The sequence below is a fragment of the Chlorocebus sabaeus genome, chromosome 10 (genome assembly GCF_047675955.1).
Source record: "Chlorocebus sabaeus isolate Y175 chromosome 10, mChlSab1.0.hap1, whole genome shotgun sequence".
NCBI classification, from domain to species: Eukaryota; Metazoa; Chordata; class Mammalia; order Primates; family Cercopithecidae; genus Chlorocebus; species Chlorocebus sabaeus.
The window spans coordinates 77,593,100-77,608,964 of NC_132913.1; the positions used below are offsets into that span (position 1 = coordinate 77,593,100).

At 38.1% G+C, this 15,865-nt stretch overlaps 1 protein-coding gene across 2 annotated transcripts in view; it reads right to left on the bottom strand.

The window, feature by feature from the left end:
* Positions 1-15,865, bottom strand: part of HIBCH (3-hydroxyisobutyryl-CoA hydrolase) — a 118,573-nt gene that overhangs the window by 82,828 nt on the left and 19,880 nt on the right. For both annotated transcript variants that reach the window (XM_007965642.3, XM_007965645.3), the window contains 3 exons: positions 8,767-8,907; positions 6,494-6,578; positions 2,292-2,372 (listed from right to left, as the gene is read on the bottom strand). In XM_007965642.3, coding sequence (XP_007963833.1) covers positions 2,292-2,372; positions 6,494-6,578; positions 8,767-8,907 — 307 coding nt within the window. The remainder of the gene's footprint in view (positions 1-2,291; positions 2,373-6,493; positions 6,579-8,766; positions 8,908-15,865) is intronic.

Sequence of the window (15,865 nt, forward strand, 5' to 3'; positions counted from 1 at the left end):
ACATATTATTTCTGGAGAAACTTTTGCACATGGGAAATAAGGGAGCACATCCAAGAGTACAACTATCTATGTTAGTAACTATTGGAAGCTAAAATATCCATTAATGTAGAACAGATAATTAATGTGGGATATAATCATAATATTGGATACCACAGAACAGTTACATTCCATGTTGTTAAAAACAATTTATGGAATGGTATACACAGTAAGATAGTATTTATGTAAATTTCTAAACACAAAGTAAAAATCTTTTAGTTCAAACCTAAAAGCTAAAAAACAAAAGGAATTGGAAAGCTTAAAAAATGGCAGCCTCTATTTGTCTACTTTGCTGTATAAAATATGATACAATGTTCTGTCTTTCTATTTTGTCTTTAAACTTATACATATAAACTTATACACCACAGGTGCGATGGCTCACGCCCGTAATCCCAGCACTTTGGGAGGCCAGGGCAGGTGGATCACCTAGGGTCAGGAGTTTGAGAGCAGCCTGGCCAACATGGTGAAACCTGTCCTTAATTAAAATACAAAAATTAGCCGGGTGTGGTGGTGCATGCCTGTAATCCCAGCTACTCAAGTGGCTGAGGCAGGAGAATCACTTGAACCTGGGAGACAGAGGCTGCAGTGAGCCAACATCGCACCACTGCACTCCAGCCTGGGTGACAGGGCAAGACTCTGTCTCAAAAGATAGATGAGTAAATAATAAAATTAAAATAAACTTATGTTTTACTATTTTAAATACTTTAATGTTAAATTATTGCACAGCTTCTTTTTTCATCACTTAGTAATTATTTTCAATTCATATTTTTACAAAAACATATATATACACCCATGTGTTTAATCTACTAGATATTAATTCATGTTTTTATGTCAATATATACATATGTTTGTCTAAAAGGCACATGAGAAAAACTGAATTTATTTTTTCAACTATGTCAAAATACTTTAATATCATGTATTCAATCAAATTCTAACTTAAAATCTTTTAGTTCATAAATATTTAGTAAAAATGTCAAATATGGTCTAGGAGAATACACTGAAAATTAATGACAATGGTTGTTTTTGAGGAGGGATAAATGGTTGCTTCTGGGGAAAGTAATGGCACTGAGGAAAGCAAAAAAATGAACTGAAATGTAACTTCCAGACTTGTAGTATTATATTTCTTTTGAAGACATTTTAAATCATCAAGCAAAAATAAAATATTGATGTCTGTTAATTCTGGGCTAGAGGGTACACAAGTACTTATTATGTTACTTCCTGTATCTTAACTTTTCAAACACATGCTTGATAAAAACACTGCTTCACCTCCAATGAAACCTTGAACCTTGAATATAAAGAAATTTTTATTCCTAAGTTCTTTAAGAATTAGGAAATGATACTATATACTTCATTTTATAGAGAAAACTGGAACCCAAGGTTTTTCCCCCAAGAAAGCTAAAGCTACCACATGATCAGAAATCCATATTCTCATACTGATTTTTTTTTTGAGATGGAGTCTCACTTTGTTGCCCAGGCTGAAGTGCAGTGGTGCGATCTCAAATCACTGCAACCTCCACCTCCCAGATTCAAGCTGATTCTCCTGCCTCAGCCTCCCGAGTAGCTGGGATTATAGGCACGTGCCACCGCACCCAGCTGATTTTTGTATTTTTAATAGAGACGGGGTTTCACCATGTTGGCCAGGCTGGTCTCAAACTCCTGACCTCAGGTGATCCACCCATTCAGCCTCCCAAATTGCTGGGATTACAGGCGTGAGCCACCGCATCCGGCCTCATATTGATTTTTTAACAAACAGCAGTTAAGTATAGCCTACTAATATTAAAGGTTACTGTTTTTAAATAAGCACTCAAAATTGTTTATCAACTTTATTTATGCCTGGTACATGGTATTAAAAGTTTAAGTAAGACTGCCTACTGATTATATTTTTAACAAAGTACATACATCCACCTCATTTCCTTTTTTTTGAGACAGAGTCTCGCTTTGTCGCCCAGGCTGGAGTGCAGTGGCGCAATCTCAGCTCACTGCAAGCTCCGCCTCCCAGGTTCATGCCATTCTCTGCCTCAGCCTCCCGCGTAGCTGGGACTACAGGCGCCCACTACCACACCCGGCTAATTTTTTGCACTTTTAGTAGAGATGGGGTTTCACCATGTTAGCCAGAAAGGTCTCGAACTCCTGACCTCGTGATCTGCCCACCTCAGCCTCCCAAAGTGCTGGGATTACAGGCGTGAGCCACCGCACCCGGTTGTCCACCTCATTTCTTTATTCCATTTCCAAAGCTCTGAGCAGAACACACATACCAACAGCATTGTTCAGCATATATTCTTCTCTGAAGAAAACTGGAGCTATATTCTGTTTTGCCTTTTCAGCTTCCGAGATCACTAGGAAGGAAAGATTACAAATAAAAAAAAAAACGATTTAATAGTCAACGTTGTCAACTAGATCAAAAGTATTATGATAATTAAATACTGGGGGAAAGGGAGTACTCTAAAATGACTTGTTAAAAGTTTTGAAGTTGCCCCTGCCACAGAAATTATATTATAGTCACAGATCCATAGTCCAATGTCAAAGCTTCGAGGCAAAAATTCCTATCCTTGTTTTCCATGCTTCTTACAAAATGTTAGATTAGAAATTACAGGCTGGGCATGGTGGCTCAAACCTGTAATTGCAGCACTTTGAGAAACCAGGTGGGAGGATTCCTTGAGGCCAGGAGTTTGAGACCAGCCTGGTAAGACTCAACAAAAAATGTTTTATTAGCTGGCTGCAGTGCCACGTGCCTGTAGTCCCAGCTGCTCAGGAGGCTGAGCCGGGAGGATCACTTGAGCCCAGGATACTGAGGCTACAGTGAGCCAGGATCATACCACTGTACTCTGGCCTGGACAGAAGAGTGACACCCTGTGTCTTTAAAAAGAATAATAATATATTGTAGCAAACCACATTTTCTTTTGATTATTTTCTCTAGCACTTAAATTAACATTTGCTAGATATACATTTCTTTTGGTAATACATCTTAACACAAAATGTATTATACCTGTGTGTGTATAGCGCTACAACGTACCCCATGTCCTTAAATATTTCTGTCACATTCATTTCCCCCATGAAACATTTACTGAGCATCTACTACATACCAAGTAATGTTTTAGGTGTTGCAGATAATAAAGACAGCAACACAAGATGGCTGTCCTGGAGTTCAGATTGATACTAAAACATATTCTTTCTCCTATAAGAATTGGGGTGCTGTGAGAATGGGAGCAGGAGATGTGTAATTAATTAAAAGAAGGCTTCCTAGAAGAGGTAACCCTAAGCCAAGTTTGAAAAGGTAAATAGGAATTTCCTAGAAAATGACAGGAAGAAAAATTCTGAGTAGGGGAAGCAGTACCCTACAAAGCCTCAAAGTCAAGAAAGAAGAGTAAAATCAAGAATCAAACAGTTTTAAAAGACTAAAGGGCAAAGGGAAAAGGTTAGGCTAGACAGGTAAATAATATACTGACATTCTTATTTACTAACATCAATAGAAATGTAACTTCTCAAAGACATTGCTACAGCATACCATTACCTGGCTTAAAAAACAAATGCTCAGTAAATATCTACTGAATAGTGAACACTATCAAATGGTTTCACTTCTATTGCAATCTTCTATTACCCAGAGTTCATATCTCCTACCATATTCTTTCTCCAGTCAATCTCAAGACTGCTAACAAAGTTTCCTCTTCCATATACTGCAACTCATATGCCTTTCCTATCTTTAAGTCCTTTGAGATTTATCTATTAAAACACAAACTAAACATTTCATAAATATGTTTCCTCCATTACGGGAAAGTATTACACACAAAATGTTGTCTACTGATTTTTACAGTAACTCTAGAATTCTGTTTGTTTTTTGTCTGTTTTGAGACAGAATCTCGTTTTGTTACCCAGGCTGGAGTGCAATGGCATAATCTTGGCTCACTGCAACTTCTACCTCCTGGGTTCAAGCAATTCTCCTGCCTCAGTCTCCCAAGTAGTTGGGATTACAGGCATGCGCCACCAAGCCCGGCTAATTTTTGTATTTTTAGTAGAGACGGGGTTTCAGTATATTCGCCAGGCTGGTCTCAAACTCCCAACCTCAGGTGATCTGCCGGCTTGGGCCTCCTAACTCTAGAATTCTGGTATCTCTTCCTTCAAAATGTTTCATATGTTGACTTCTTTTCCTAGTTTTTTGGGGTGTTTGTTTTTGAAACGGAGCATTGCCCTGTCGCCAGGCTGGAGTGCAGTGGCGTGATCTCGGCTCACTGCAACCTCCACCTCCCAGGTTCAAGCAGTTCTCCTGGCTCAGCCTCCCAAGTAGCTGGGAATACAGGCGCATGCCGCCACGCCCGGATAATTTTTCTTTTTTGTATTTTAGTAGAGATGGGGTTTCACCATGTTGCCCACGCTGGTCTTGAACTCCTGAGCTCAGGTAATCCTCCCACCTCAGCCTCCCAAAGTGCTAAGATTACAGGTGTGAGCCACTGCACCCAGTCCTTTTACTGGTTTTTAAAAGAAGGATCTGACATCTACTTTTACCACTCTGAGGTTTCACTGATATATACCTAAACAAACAAACAAAAAATGACTGTCATTGTCTGTCATCTTTTATTCAGCTCTTATCACTGCTTACCAATTCTAAAAGGAAAGGAATATAAGTTTTATCGCCTTTGGAATGAAACTCTTTTACCTCAAAAACCTTCTCAAATTTCCTTCAAATCTTTTTCTGACCTAATTTTTATTCTAATCAATTAGTTCCATCTAAATTAAAATTAAATGTCCTTCAAAATCATTTTTTGAAAATTTTCTGAGTGTCCACTTATCGTTCTGGACTACAATCTTTCAAGAAACTACATTTCCTGGACTTGAATCCACTGCTTTATATGTGTAAACTACAATAATTCTACAATTTGTAACTGTTATTTCCAAACATCAGTATAAAATTAGGCCTACATGCAGAAATAGCTCAGTCAGAAGCAGCTAATAAACTCAACACACAAAGCTCTGCCCATCTGTAAACTGACAAGATCACAGGCCAGATGAAAGGCTAACTCAAGGCTGAAAAACACTATTTTAAAAATATGTACATTGTTGGAAGGCCAAGGCAGGTGGATCACCTGAGGTCAGGAGTTCAAGACCAGCCTGGCCAACGTGGTGAAACCCCGTCTCTACCAAAAATACAAAAAGTAGCAGGGCATAGTGGCAGGTACCTGTAATCCCAGCTATTGAGGAAGCTGAGGCAGGAGAATTGCTTGAACCCAGGAGGTGGAGGTTGCAGCAAGGAGAGATCGCGCCACTGCACTCCAGCCAGGGTGACAAGAGTGAAACTCTGTCTCAAAAAATTAAATAAATAAATAATAAAAAAAAATGCATGTTGTAGGCAAAACAACAGATTTCAAAAACAATTCAGTTAACAGACCAGTTTAAGCAAAGTTTTCATTAAACTGCAATTTTAAAATTCATTAATAAGTATCTGAAATTATATCCTGAATCCAGCTTTTTTCCTATTCCTAAGGTAATGGTTTACGTAAGTTTGGTGAACAAGCCCAAAGATGGTTATCTTAATACAACAAACAAATAAAATTAAAACACGAACAAAAAAACAATCCCCAAACCCTACCAATTCCACAAGGAACAAAATACAAAATGTAAAAAGTTTCAATATACTGTATATATAATATGGACAATTATAGTGATTATGACTATAATCATGATTATACTATAATGTCTGTTCTCAGCATCAGTGTCTCTATATATACTCAGAGTATATTATATATAGTATATTATACTATATATAATCAGAGATTATATAGTATAATCTCATGATTATACTATAATCATGATTATAGTGATTAAGACCATGACACTGATGCTGAGAACAGACATTTCTTCTCTTTTGTCTTTAACATTTAAATGTGTATAGACAGACTGACCTGAACAATTATGAAAAATAAAGACAGTTTCTCTTTTTATCTCAGCATGTTTAAACACATGTAAAGTATATTTACAACATAACAGGATAAATGCTATAAATAAGTACACAGAAGATGGTTGCTTTGGGATCATGAACAGTGGGAAGCATAGGAAAAATTATGAACATGTGAGAGCACGTCATTTTTGGAGAATGGCAAGTCAACATGGCCAGATAGGTCATAAGACTAACAGAACTGCTTAATATCAGCTGTTCTAAAATATAAAGTGGACCCATATACCCTAACTGGACATTTTATTTGTGATGATTCAGGGAAAGAGACAACATATTTAAATTTCAAAAGGGTATTTGTGTAGTGAGAAAAAAAATCAGCTATTGTCATTTGCTAATACTAACTGCAGAAAGTTAAGTCTTCAAATTTTTCTTTTTTCTAAGAATGTATTAACTTTATAATAAAAAGTTCTAAGAAGTAAAGCAAATTACAAATTACTACAAAAATTTGACAATACTTGATCAGTTTTAGTGGGGTGGGGAAGCATTCAGGTGAAAGGGAAAAGTTTTTACCTCTGATATCACCCCCAGCACAGAAAGCCTTTCCTCCAGCTCCCTTTATAATGATCAGGAAAGTTTCAGGATCTTGTTCCCACTTCTATTCAAATGTAACAGAAGATGGTATAAACATATTATAAACACAAATTCATTAAAGTTATATGCATATGCACATATATGCAATAATATATTCACATACATATATGTGTGTGACAGTACATATTCTTATATAAGGGATATCCAGAAGAACAAATCTCATCCCATTCTTCATTGAATGAACTTCATTTGCTTTTCCCAGATAAAGTAGAGGCTTAGGCTATTTCAAAAGGTTGCTAGATGAGTACATTGTGTGATCCAGATTTCAAGATGGCACCTGAAATCTTTGCCATAACTTTGATACCAAGATGAACAAATATGGGCATAATAATAATGTTACATAAACGTATAAATTTGGAGAACAAATCAACCCAAAGACTGCTGATAAATATAGCAATAACCTTTCTACTGTACTGATACAGGGCTCACTGTCTTACTCTTAATGTATAAGTAACAGAGTGAAACCACGTATAATATTGATAAAAAATCCAAGTGATTTGGGATTGGTAAAGACAGCTAACAAATAAGTAGGATGAAAGAATCAAGAGCCAATGAAAATGTGAAAGTCCAGAACAATGGACGAAATGAAAAATGAGTTACCTACAGACAGAAAACTTAATAGGGGTTTTATCAATCTATACAGGTTGAGTATCCCTCATCTGAAATGCTTGGGACCAGAAGTGTTTCAGACTTTTTTAGATTTTAGAATATTTGCATATACAGAATGACATATCTTGGGGATTGGGAATTCCTTTAGGTTTCATATATACCTCATACACACAGCCTGAAGGTAATTAATTTTTTCCCTTAGGGATGCTGAATAAACAGTGTGTTGTGCACTTGTGTTTTGACTGCAACCCATCATGAGGCCAGGTGTGGAATTTTCCACTTGCGGCGTCATGTCGATACTTAAAGAGTTTTTGAATTTTGTAGCATTTTGAATTAAGGATGTTCAACCTGTACTACAGAATAAATATGTAACACACAAGGAAGACGTAGCTGGACAGACGTGATTGTCCAAACAGTTCGTGCAATACTGGACTATATTAATTACATTAATAGAAATGTTATTCTAACATGAACATTTCTAATTTCTTCCACTCTGGCCCAACTCTATTATTTGCAACATTTGGCTTATTTCTATGTATCACATTTTGAGACATACTATAATGGTATCTCGAAAAGAAACACAAGAATGGAAGACAGACTCATCAAATGAAGAATTAAGGAATTGGTAGCCAGGGGAAAACTAGGATTTGTTCTACATCTGCATGGCAGACTACATTAGGTACTTATATACACTATTCACTTAATCTTTACATATCATCATCCCCATTTCAGAGCTGAGGAGATTGAGGTACGGAGAGATTAACTTTCCCAGCTTACACAGTTAATAAATAGAAATCCGAGTTTCAAACCAGACAGTCTGACTTTAAGTCCTGTTTTTCTACTATTCCATGCTGTTTACTTACGAAAGTTTATGGCCTTCTCTGAGAAAAAGCAGGCAGTTTAAAAGTAGCTGTCTGGCCGGGCACAGTGGCTCACACCTGTAATCCCAGCACTTTGGGAGGCCGAGGTGGGCAGATCACGAAGTCAGGAGATTGGGACCATCCTGGCTAACACGGTGAAACCCCGTCTCTACCACAAAAAATTAGCCGGGTGTGATGGCAGGCGCCTGTAGTCCCAGCTACTCCGGAGGCTGAGGCAAGAGAATGGTGTGAACCCGGGAGGCGGAGCTTGCAGTGAGCCGAGACCTCACCACTGCACTGCAGTCTGGGCGACAGAGCGAGACTCCTCTGTCTCAAAAAAAAAAAGCAGCTGTCTTCAAATGAAAAGGTCATCAGGTGGAAGCAGATTAGATTTGTACACTCATTCTCTCAGAGGCAGAAAAAGTATCACTAGTTTAAAGGTCAGAGAAACACAGAGTGCCAGAACACAAAAAGAAACTTGCAAACAAATCAGTGCTATATAAAAGTCAAAGAATCTGCCTCAGGAGGCAGTGAGCTCCCTATCACCAAGGATGCTCAAGAATAACTGCACAGGGGAAACACTGAAACCTCAAGAATCAATGGGGCTTACTGAGATGCAGATCCCAGATAATTATGTGATTCTATGGAAGAAAATACCAGAAGTGTCCTATTATGATATACTTTGAGAAGAATCCACATAACTGCAATAAGAAAATTACAAACCTTTAGCTGTGAATAAATCTGCCGAATCATATTAAGAGTCAGTGCATTGAGGAACTTTGGTCTGTTTAGTGTTATGACTCCCGCACAACCTTTTTTTTCCAATAGCACATCTTCCGCTGCATCTGTGTGCTTGGACATTCTCTGTATAAACAAAGAATAACTTTATGATAAAATTTCTTAAGTTTTTATCACAAGCCAACATTAAAACATACATATCAAATGCAAATCTTGCATATTAATGGCAACTAAAGGAATGAATAGGTACATCTTACAAGTTTCTAAAGTTATTTAGATTATGGAGATGGACAATTCCAAAGCAAATCATACACACCTCCTAAATTTTTATTTCTGAGCCAACTGAATAAACTGACTTACTATAGACCCCAGTCTAGAATTTCTTGGACTTCGAAATACTCTTAAATCTTTTAATTTACTACTGTATATCAAGCTCTACGTTACATGCTGAGAAAGCAAAGATGAATAAGAGAGGGCAAATAATTCTTACTATTGTAGCTATGGTCAACTTGAAAATAGAGATGATATTTGAGTTGGGGCTTGATGTATCCCAGAAAAAGGGGAGATGAGAATTCCAGGTAGAGGAAACCGCACATGCTAAGCCAAAAGCAATAATTATTTGGAAATGTTTGTTAAGATGTTAAAACGTTAGTGGAACAAAGGCTAGCTGAGGAAATGAGTGGTGAAAGGGTAGGCAGCATAAGTAGTTTGCAGCCAGATTATAATACGACAGACTTAATAATTGATTTTGCAGTACTAACTAATAAAACACCTGTAAGGAACACAGTTTTAACTACACAGTGATTTCCCAGGACTCTGCTATACCCAACCATCAGGACTCATGGCATTACTATTCTAAGTTCCGGGATACATGTGCTGAATGTGGAGGTTTGTTACATAGGTATACATGTGCCATGGTGGTTTGCTGCACCCATCTGTTATCTAGGTTTTAAGCCCTGCATGTATTAGGTATTTTTTCTAAAGTTCTCCCTCCCCTTGCCCCCCACCCGCCAACAGACCCCAGTGCGTGATGTTCCCCTCCCTGTGTCTATGTGTTTTCATTGTTCAACTCCCACTTATGAGTGAGAACATATGGTGTTTGGTTTTCTGTTCCTGTGTTATTTTGCTGAGAATGATGGCTTCCAGCTTTATTCATGTCCCTGCAAACGACACAAACTCATTGTTTTTTATGGCTGCTTAGTATTCCATGGTGTGTATGTGCCACATTTTCTTTATCCAGTCTATCATTGATGGGCATCTGGGTTGGCTCCAAGTCTTTGCTATTGTAAATAGTGCTGCAATAAACATATGTGTACACGTATCTTTATAACAGAATGATTTATAATCCTTTGGGTACACACTCAGAAATGGGATTGCGGGGTCAAACAGTATTTCCGGTTCTAGATCCTTGAGGAATCGCCACGCTGTCTTCCACAATGGTTGCACTCCCACCAACAGTGTAAAAGCATTCTTATTTCTCCACAGCCTCACTAGCATCTGTTGTTGCCTGCCTTTTTATTATTTTTATTTTTTTTGAGACAGAGTCTCACTCTGTCGACCAGGCTGGAGTGCAGTGGCGCCATCACTGCAAGCTCCGCTTCCCGGGTTCACGCCATTCTCCTGCCTCAGCCTCCCAAGTAGCTGGGACTACAGGCACCTGCCACCACACAGTGCTAATTTTTTGTATTTTTAAAGAGACGGGGTTTCAACGTGTTAGCCAGGATGCTCAATCTCCTGACCTCGTGATCCATCCGCCTCGGCGTCCCAAAGTGCTGGGATTACAGGCATGAGCCTGCCTGACTTTTTAATAATCGCCAAGCTAACTGGCGTGAGATAGTATCTCACTGAGGTTTTGATCTGCATTTCTCTAATGACCAGTAATGAGCTTTTTTTCATGTTTGTTGGCCGTACACATGTCGTCTTTTGAGAAGTGTCTGTTCATATCCTTCGCCCACTTTTTGATAGGGTTGTTTTTTCTTGTGTATTTGTTTCAGTTCCTTGGAGATTCTGGATATTAGACCTCTGTCAGATGGGTAGATTGCAAAACTTTTCTCCCATTCTGTAGGTTGCCTGTTCATGTTCACTCTGATGATAGTTTCTTTAGTGGTGCAGAAGCTCTTTAGTTTGATTAGATCCCATTTGTCAATTTTGGCTTTTGTTGCAATTGCTTTTGGTGTTTTGGTCATGAAGTCTTTGCCCATGCCTATGTCCTGAATAGTACTGCCTAAGTTTTCTTCTAGGGTTTTTACTGTTTTGGGTTTTACATTTAAGTCTTTAATTCATCTTGAGTCAATTTTTGTACAAGGTGTAAGGAAGGGGTCCAGTTTCAGCTTTCTGCATATGGCTAGTCAGTTTTCCCAGCACCACTTATTAAATAGGAAATCCTTTCCCCATTGCTTGTTTGTGTCAGGTATGTTGAAGATGGCACCACCATTCTTAACACATTCCTTTATGTAAAGGCAACACTTAAAACCTTGCATGGGAAAAGTGTGTAATGTAAAACTGAAAATTGAAATTGGAAAATTTTAACTGGAGAATGCCAATTAAAACTAAACAGCATACTTATTAGCAAAAATCTAAAAACTAGAAGTACATATTTTGACTGCATTAAGCAACATGCTTACATAATGTTTAAGTTCTCCTTTATGAAATCAAGTTGCACATTTAATATTGGAGTTAATTTTTGTTAAAATTATCAGATAAAAATAGAAATAATTTATATTCACTTAAAGTTACAGGAACAATTATTAAACAGAAAAAGTTGTGTTTCAATTTCATCTGAATTTCTGAGTTTCTCTAATGAGAAATTTAAATCAAAACTTTAGCAATAGTAAGATATATTTTGTAATCACATTGACAATTATCAAAGTCTGATACACACACACACACACATACACATCTGATATATTCTTGAGTATAAGTAAACAAACATACTAGGGAAGGATAAACTTACAGAACCTGAAAAAAAGTCTGATACTTTTTTTCACAGATAGATACACATGGATTTATTTTTCTAAATGCTAGGAAACAGTGTTAAGGTTTTTTTGGGTTTTTTTTAACTTTTATTTTAGTTCCAGGGTACATGCACAGGATTGTTACATAATTAAATTCATGTCATAGGGGTTTGTTGTACAGACTGTCACATAAACTTAGAATACAACAGTTATTTTTTTCTGTTCCTCTCCCTCCTCCTATCCTCGACCCTCAAGTAGGCCCCAGTGTCTGTTGTTTCCCTCTTTGTGTCCATGTGTTCACGTCATTTAGCTCCCACTTATAAGTGAGAACATGCAGTATTTGGTTTTCTGTTCCTGCATTAGTTTGCTAAGGATGATGGCCTCCAGGTCCCTCCACGTTCCTGCAAAGGTCACAACTTCTTCTTTTTTTATGGCTGCATAGTATTCTATGGGGTATATGTACCAGATTTTCTTTATCTAATCTGCTACTGATGGGCATTTGGGTTGATTCCATGTCTTAACTATTGTGAATAGTCCTGCAGTGAACATATGTGTGCCTGTGTCTTTATGGTAGTATAATTTATATTCCTTTAGTATATACCCAGTAATGGAACTGCTGGGTCGAATGACAGTTCTGTTTCTAGCTCTTTGAGGAATTCGCCACACTGCTTTCCACAACGGTGGAACTAATTTACACTCCCATCAACAGTGTATACACGTTCCCTTTTCTCCACAACCTCCCAGCATCCGTTATTTTTTGACTTTAATAACAGTCATTCTGACTGGTGTGAGATGGTATCTCATCATGGTTTTGTTTTGCATTTCTCTAATGATCAGTGATACTGAGCTTTTCTTTTTCCATATGTGGTTGGCCGCATGTGTATCTTCTTCTGAAAAGTTTTTTTCTCTCATAAATTTAAGTTTCTTATAGATGCTGGATATTGGACCTTTGTCAGATGCATAGTTTGCAAACATTTTCTCCCATTCTGTAGGTTGTATGTTTGTTGATAGTTTCTTTTTCTGTACAGAAGCTCTTTACTTTACTAAGATCTCATTTGTCAATTTTTGCTTTTGTTGTTATTGTTTTTGGCATCTGCATCATGAAATCTTTGCCCATTCCTATGTCCAGAATGATACTGCCTAGGTTGTCTTCCGGGTTTTTACTGCTTTGGGTTTTACATTTAAGTCTTTAATTTGTCTTGAGATAATTTTTGTATATGGTCTAAGGAAGGGGTCCAGTTTCAATTCTCCACATCTAGCTAGCCAGTTATCCCAGCACCATTTATTGAATAAGTAATCCTTTTGTCATTGCTTCTTTTAGTCAGGTTTGTCAAAGATCAGACACTTGTCTGTCTCAATGGCTGTAAATTAGTCTAAAGAGAAATCTACATGAATGTTGTAACTGGAAGTGAAGCAGCCGCCTCTGCTTACCATGGGCATAAGCCATAAGAAAGATTAACTAAAAATGTTAATCTTAATTAACATTTCCCACTCTCTTGCTGACTTTTCTTCCTGGAACCCAACCAGGCTTTCCTAGCAAAGACTGGAGCCAGAGGGTGCTGGCTCAGGAGGGAAACAGAGATTACTGCTAAATCCTTTCCCTTTATCTCCCACACAGAACAAAAGGCTTTATCTGCAGGGAGGGGAAGGAAAACGTCAAGCTTGTAGCCCTAGGGCTCTGATGTCTCATTCCAGTGGGGGAAGGAAATAGAGGCCTACTAAATAAAAGTCTTCATCTCAAAAGAGAAGCACTTCAAGACTATAGCCTAAGGACCTTAGTGCTTGTCAACAACAACTGAAGAAAAGGAATTGGGGACAAAAGAAAAGGAAAATTTAACAAGGCAATCAATCTCAATCTCCAGAGGAGGGAGAGGGAGTTGGGGGAAGGTGAAGTAGCTGACTACAAAGTGGAAGCATGGAAAATTGTAAGGGAATGGAACACCTCTGCATGGTATTGGGGTGGTGGGCACACGATTTATAAATTTGTCAAAACTCAAAGAAATGCGCATCACAAACAGTGAACTTTAATGTACACCAACTGTCTTAGTCCATTCCTGCTGCTACAGCAAAATGTCTTTAACTGGGTAATTTATAAAGAACAGAAATTTGTTTCTAACAGTTATAGAGGCTAGGAAGTTCAAAATCAAGATCAAGGCAAGTTCAAGTTCAAGATTCAGAGACTGGTAAGACCTTATTTTTCATGAGTTCTGTGTATCCACACAAGGCACAAGGAAGGACAAGGGCAAAAAGGACTAGTTAACTCCCTTCAACCTCTTTTATAAGAACACTAATCCATAAGGGTGGGGTGCTCATGACTTATCACTTCCCAAAAAGCCCCACCTCTTAATACCATCACATTTGGTATTAGGCTCCAACATATGAATTTTGGAGGGACACATACATTCAAACCATAGCATGAGCTATCTTTTAAAAAGGAAAAAAATTACCCAGGATATCAGGGAATTCAAATATGGAATGCAGACTATGACAGATGAACGGTCAACTGAAGAATCAGAGATTCGTAAGTTTGGAAAAGACAGCTTTACTTCTCATAAAAGAGGCTGCAGGCTGACCAACCCACAGGCTGGGAAGCACAGTCTCTGGCAGAAGCCAAGAGCAAGCACTTCTAGCCAGGGAAAGATGAAATGGGAATTTATGCTGAACTGGCTGGCTACACAAACATATTCAACAGGTTACAGGAGCTATGAATATTCACAAACAGGAGGCACATGCATGTACAGTAAGCCAACATGTATGCAACATGCACGCCATGTTAACTCTGGGTTGGAGACTTAACAATTAAATGTATCACAATTGGGCCCTATACATCAAAAGATGAAACAGAGGAAATGGAGTCCCACTGTGTGCAGCCTCCCTCCACAGACTGGCCAGAACCACTCCATCATCACTGGTCTTTTATTACGAAGGAATGCTGGTCAGCTGCTGTGTCAAAATTGCAAAAAGAAGGCAACAGTTAGGTGGTTGCTTGAAATTAGCAGGGGAAAAATTTAGGCTGTTCTCTGCTTAACTCTTAGGGATGAAAGTCTAATGGTGGCTAACGAGGGAGGAAGTATTACAAAGTATGTCCAAGCTCCCTATCTATCTTGGCCAGGAACTCATTTTTTCAGTTTTCTCTGGGGTCCCCTTGGCTGAGAAGGGGATCTAGTCATTTGGGGAAACAGGATTTTTTCTTTCTCAGAACCTAACTGAATTACACATTATGACATAACCTCAGTGAAGTGACTGTGGTGATGAGGAAGCTAACTAACTTTGGAAATCACTGAAATGACTGAAAACTATATGGATGATAAAGGAACTGTACATCAACAATGTACTCTTATCAACACGGCTTTTCCTGGTAGCGGGGAGCAGGTAACAATTCTGCAAAAGCTTTGCATATATACTAGGCTTAAATTAGTAAGTAATGGAGACTGGCTCTCACTGTCAGCAGCAGAGTTACAGTTAGAACAAGAAGAGAAAGACAGAATGAACCCTGACCTATGGTACTGGATTAAAGACAAAGACATCACTATGAACTCATGTTTAGTTTAATATACATACACAGAATAAGTACAGAAACAATTATAGATATGCATGAATATATGGGTAAGTACATAGTGTATATGTATTCTATTACACATACATACCTTACCCTAGCTCTATTCTCTGAGAGAAAGTCATGACACCCAGTAGCAAAGAGCACTCCCAGAGTCTAGATCTTGATTTCTAAATGCAATTCACCAATAAAGGCAACCAGAGCTCCTTAGAGAAATGGCTGATTCCAGCACTAAGATAGGGAAAACACAAAATGAGTCCAGAGCACACCTTCTAGCACCAGAAAGGAAATGTTCAAAAAAATAAAAAATAAAAAATAAAAGGATGGGGTCACGTGAAAGAAATACAGAAGCCAAAATGAAGGAATTCCTAATGGCCAGAACTGGAACAATGAAACAATCAATAATTTGATATTACATGATAGCCCAAAGAATAAATATCCATGAGTCCATACAGAATAAATAAATGGAGGAGAAAAGATAATCTTCCTTACAGAATTCTAAATGACATACGTAGTTATCTCCCTTTCAAGAGACACAGCTTTGTCCCCTCACCTTTTGAGTGTGGGCTGGACT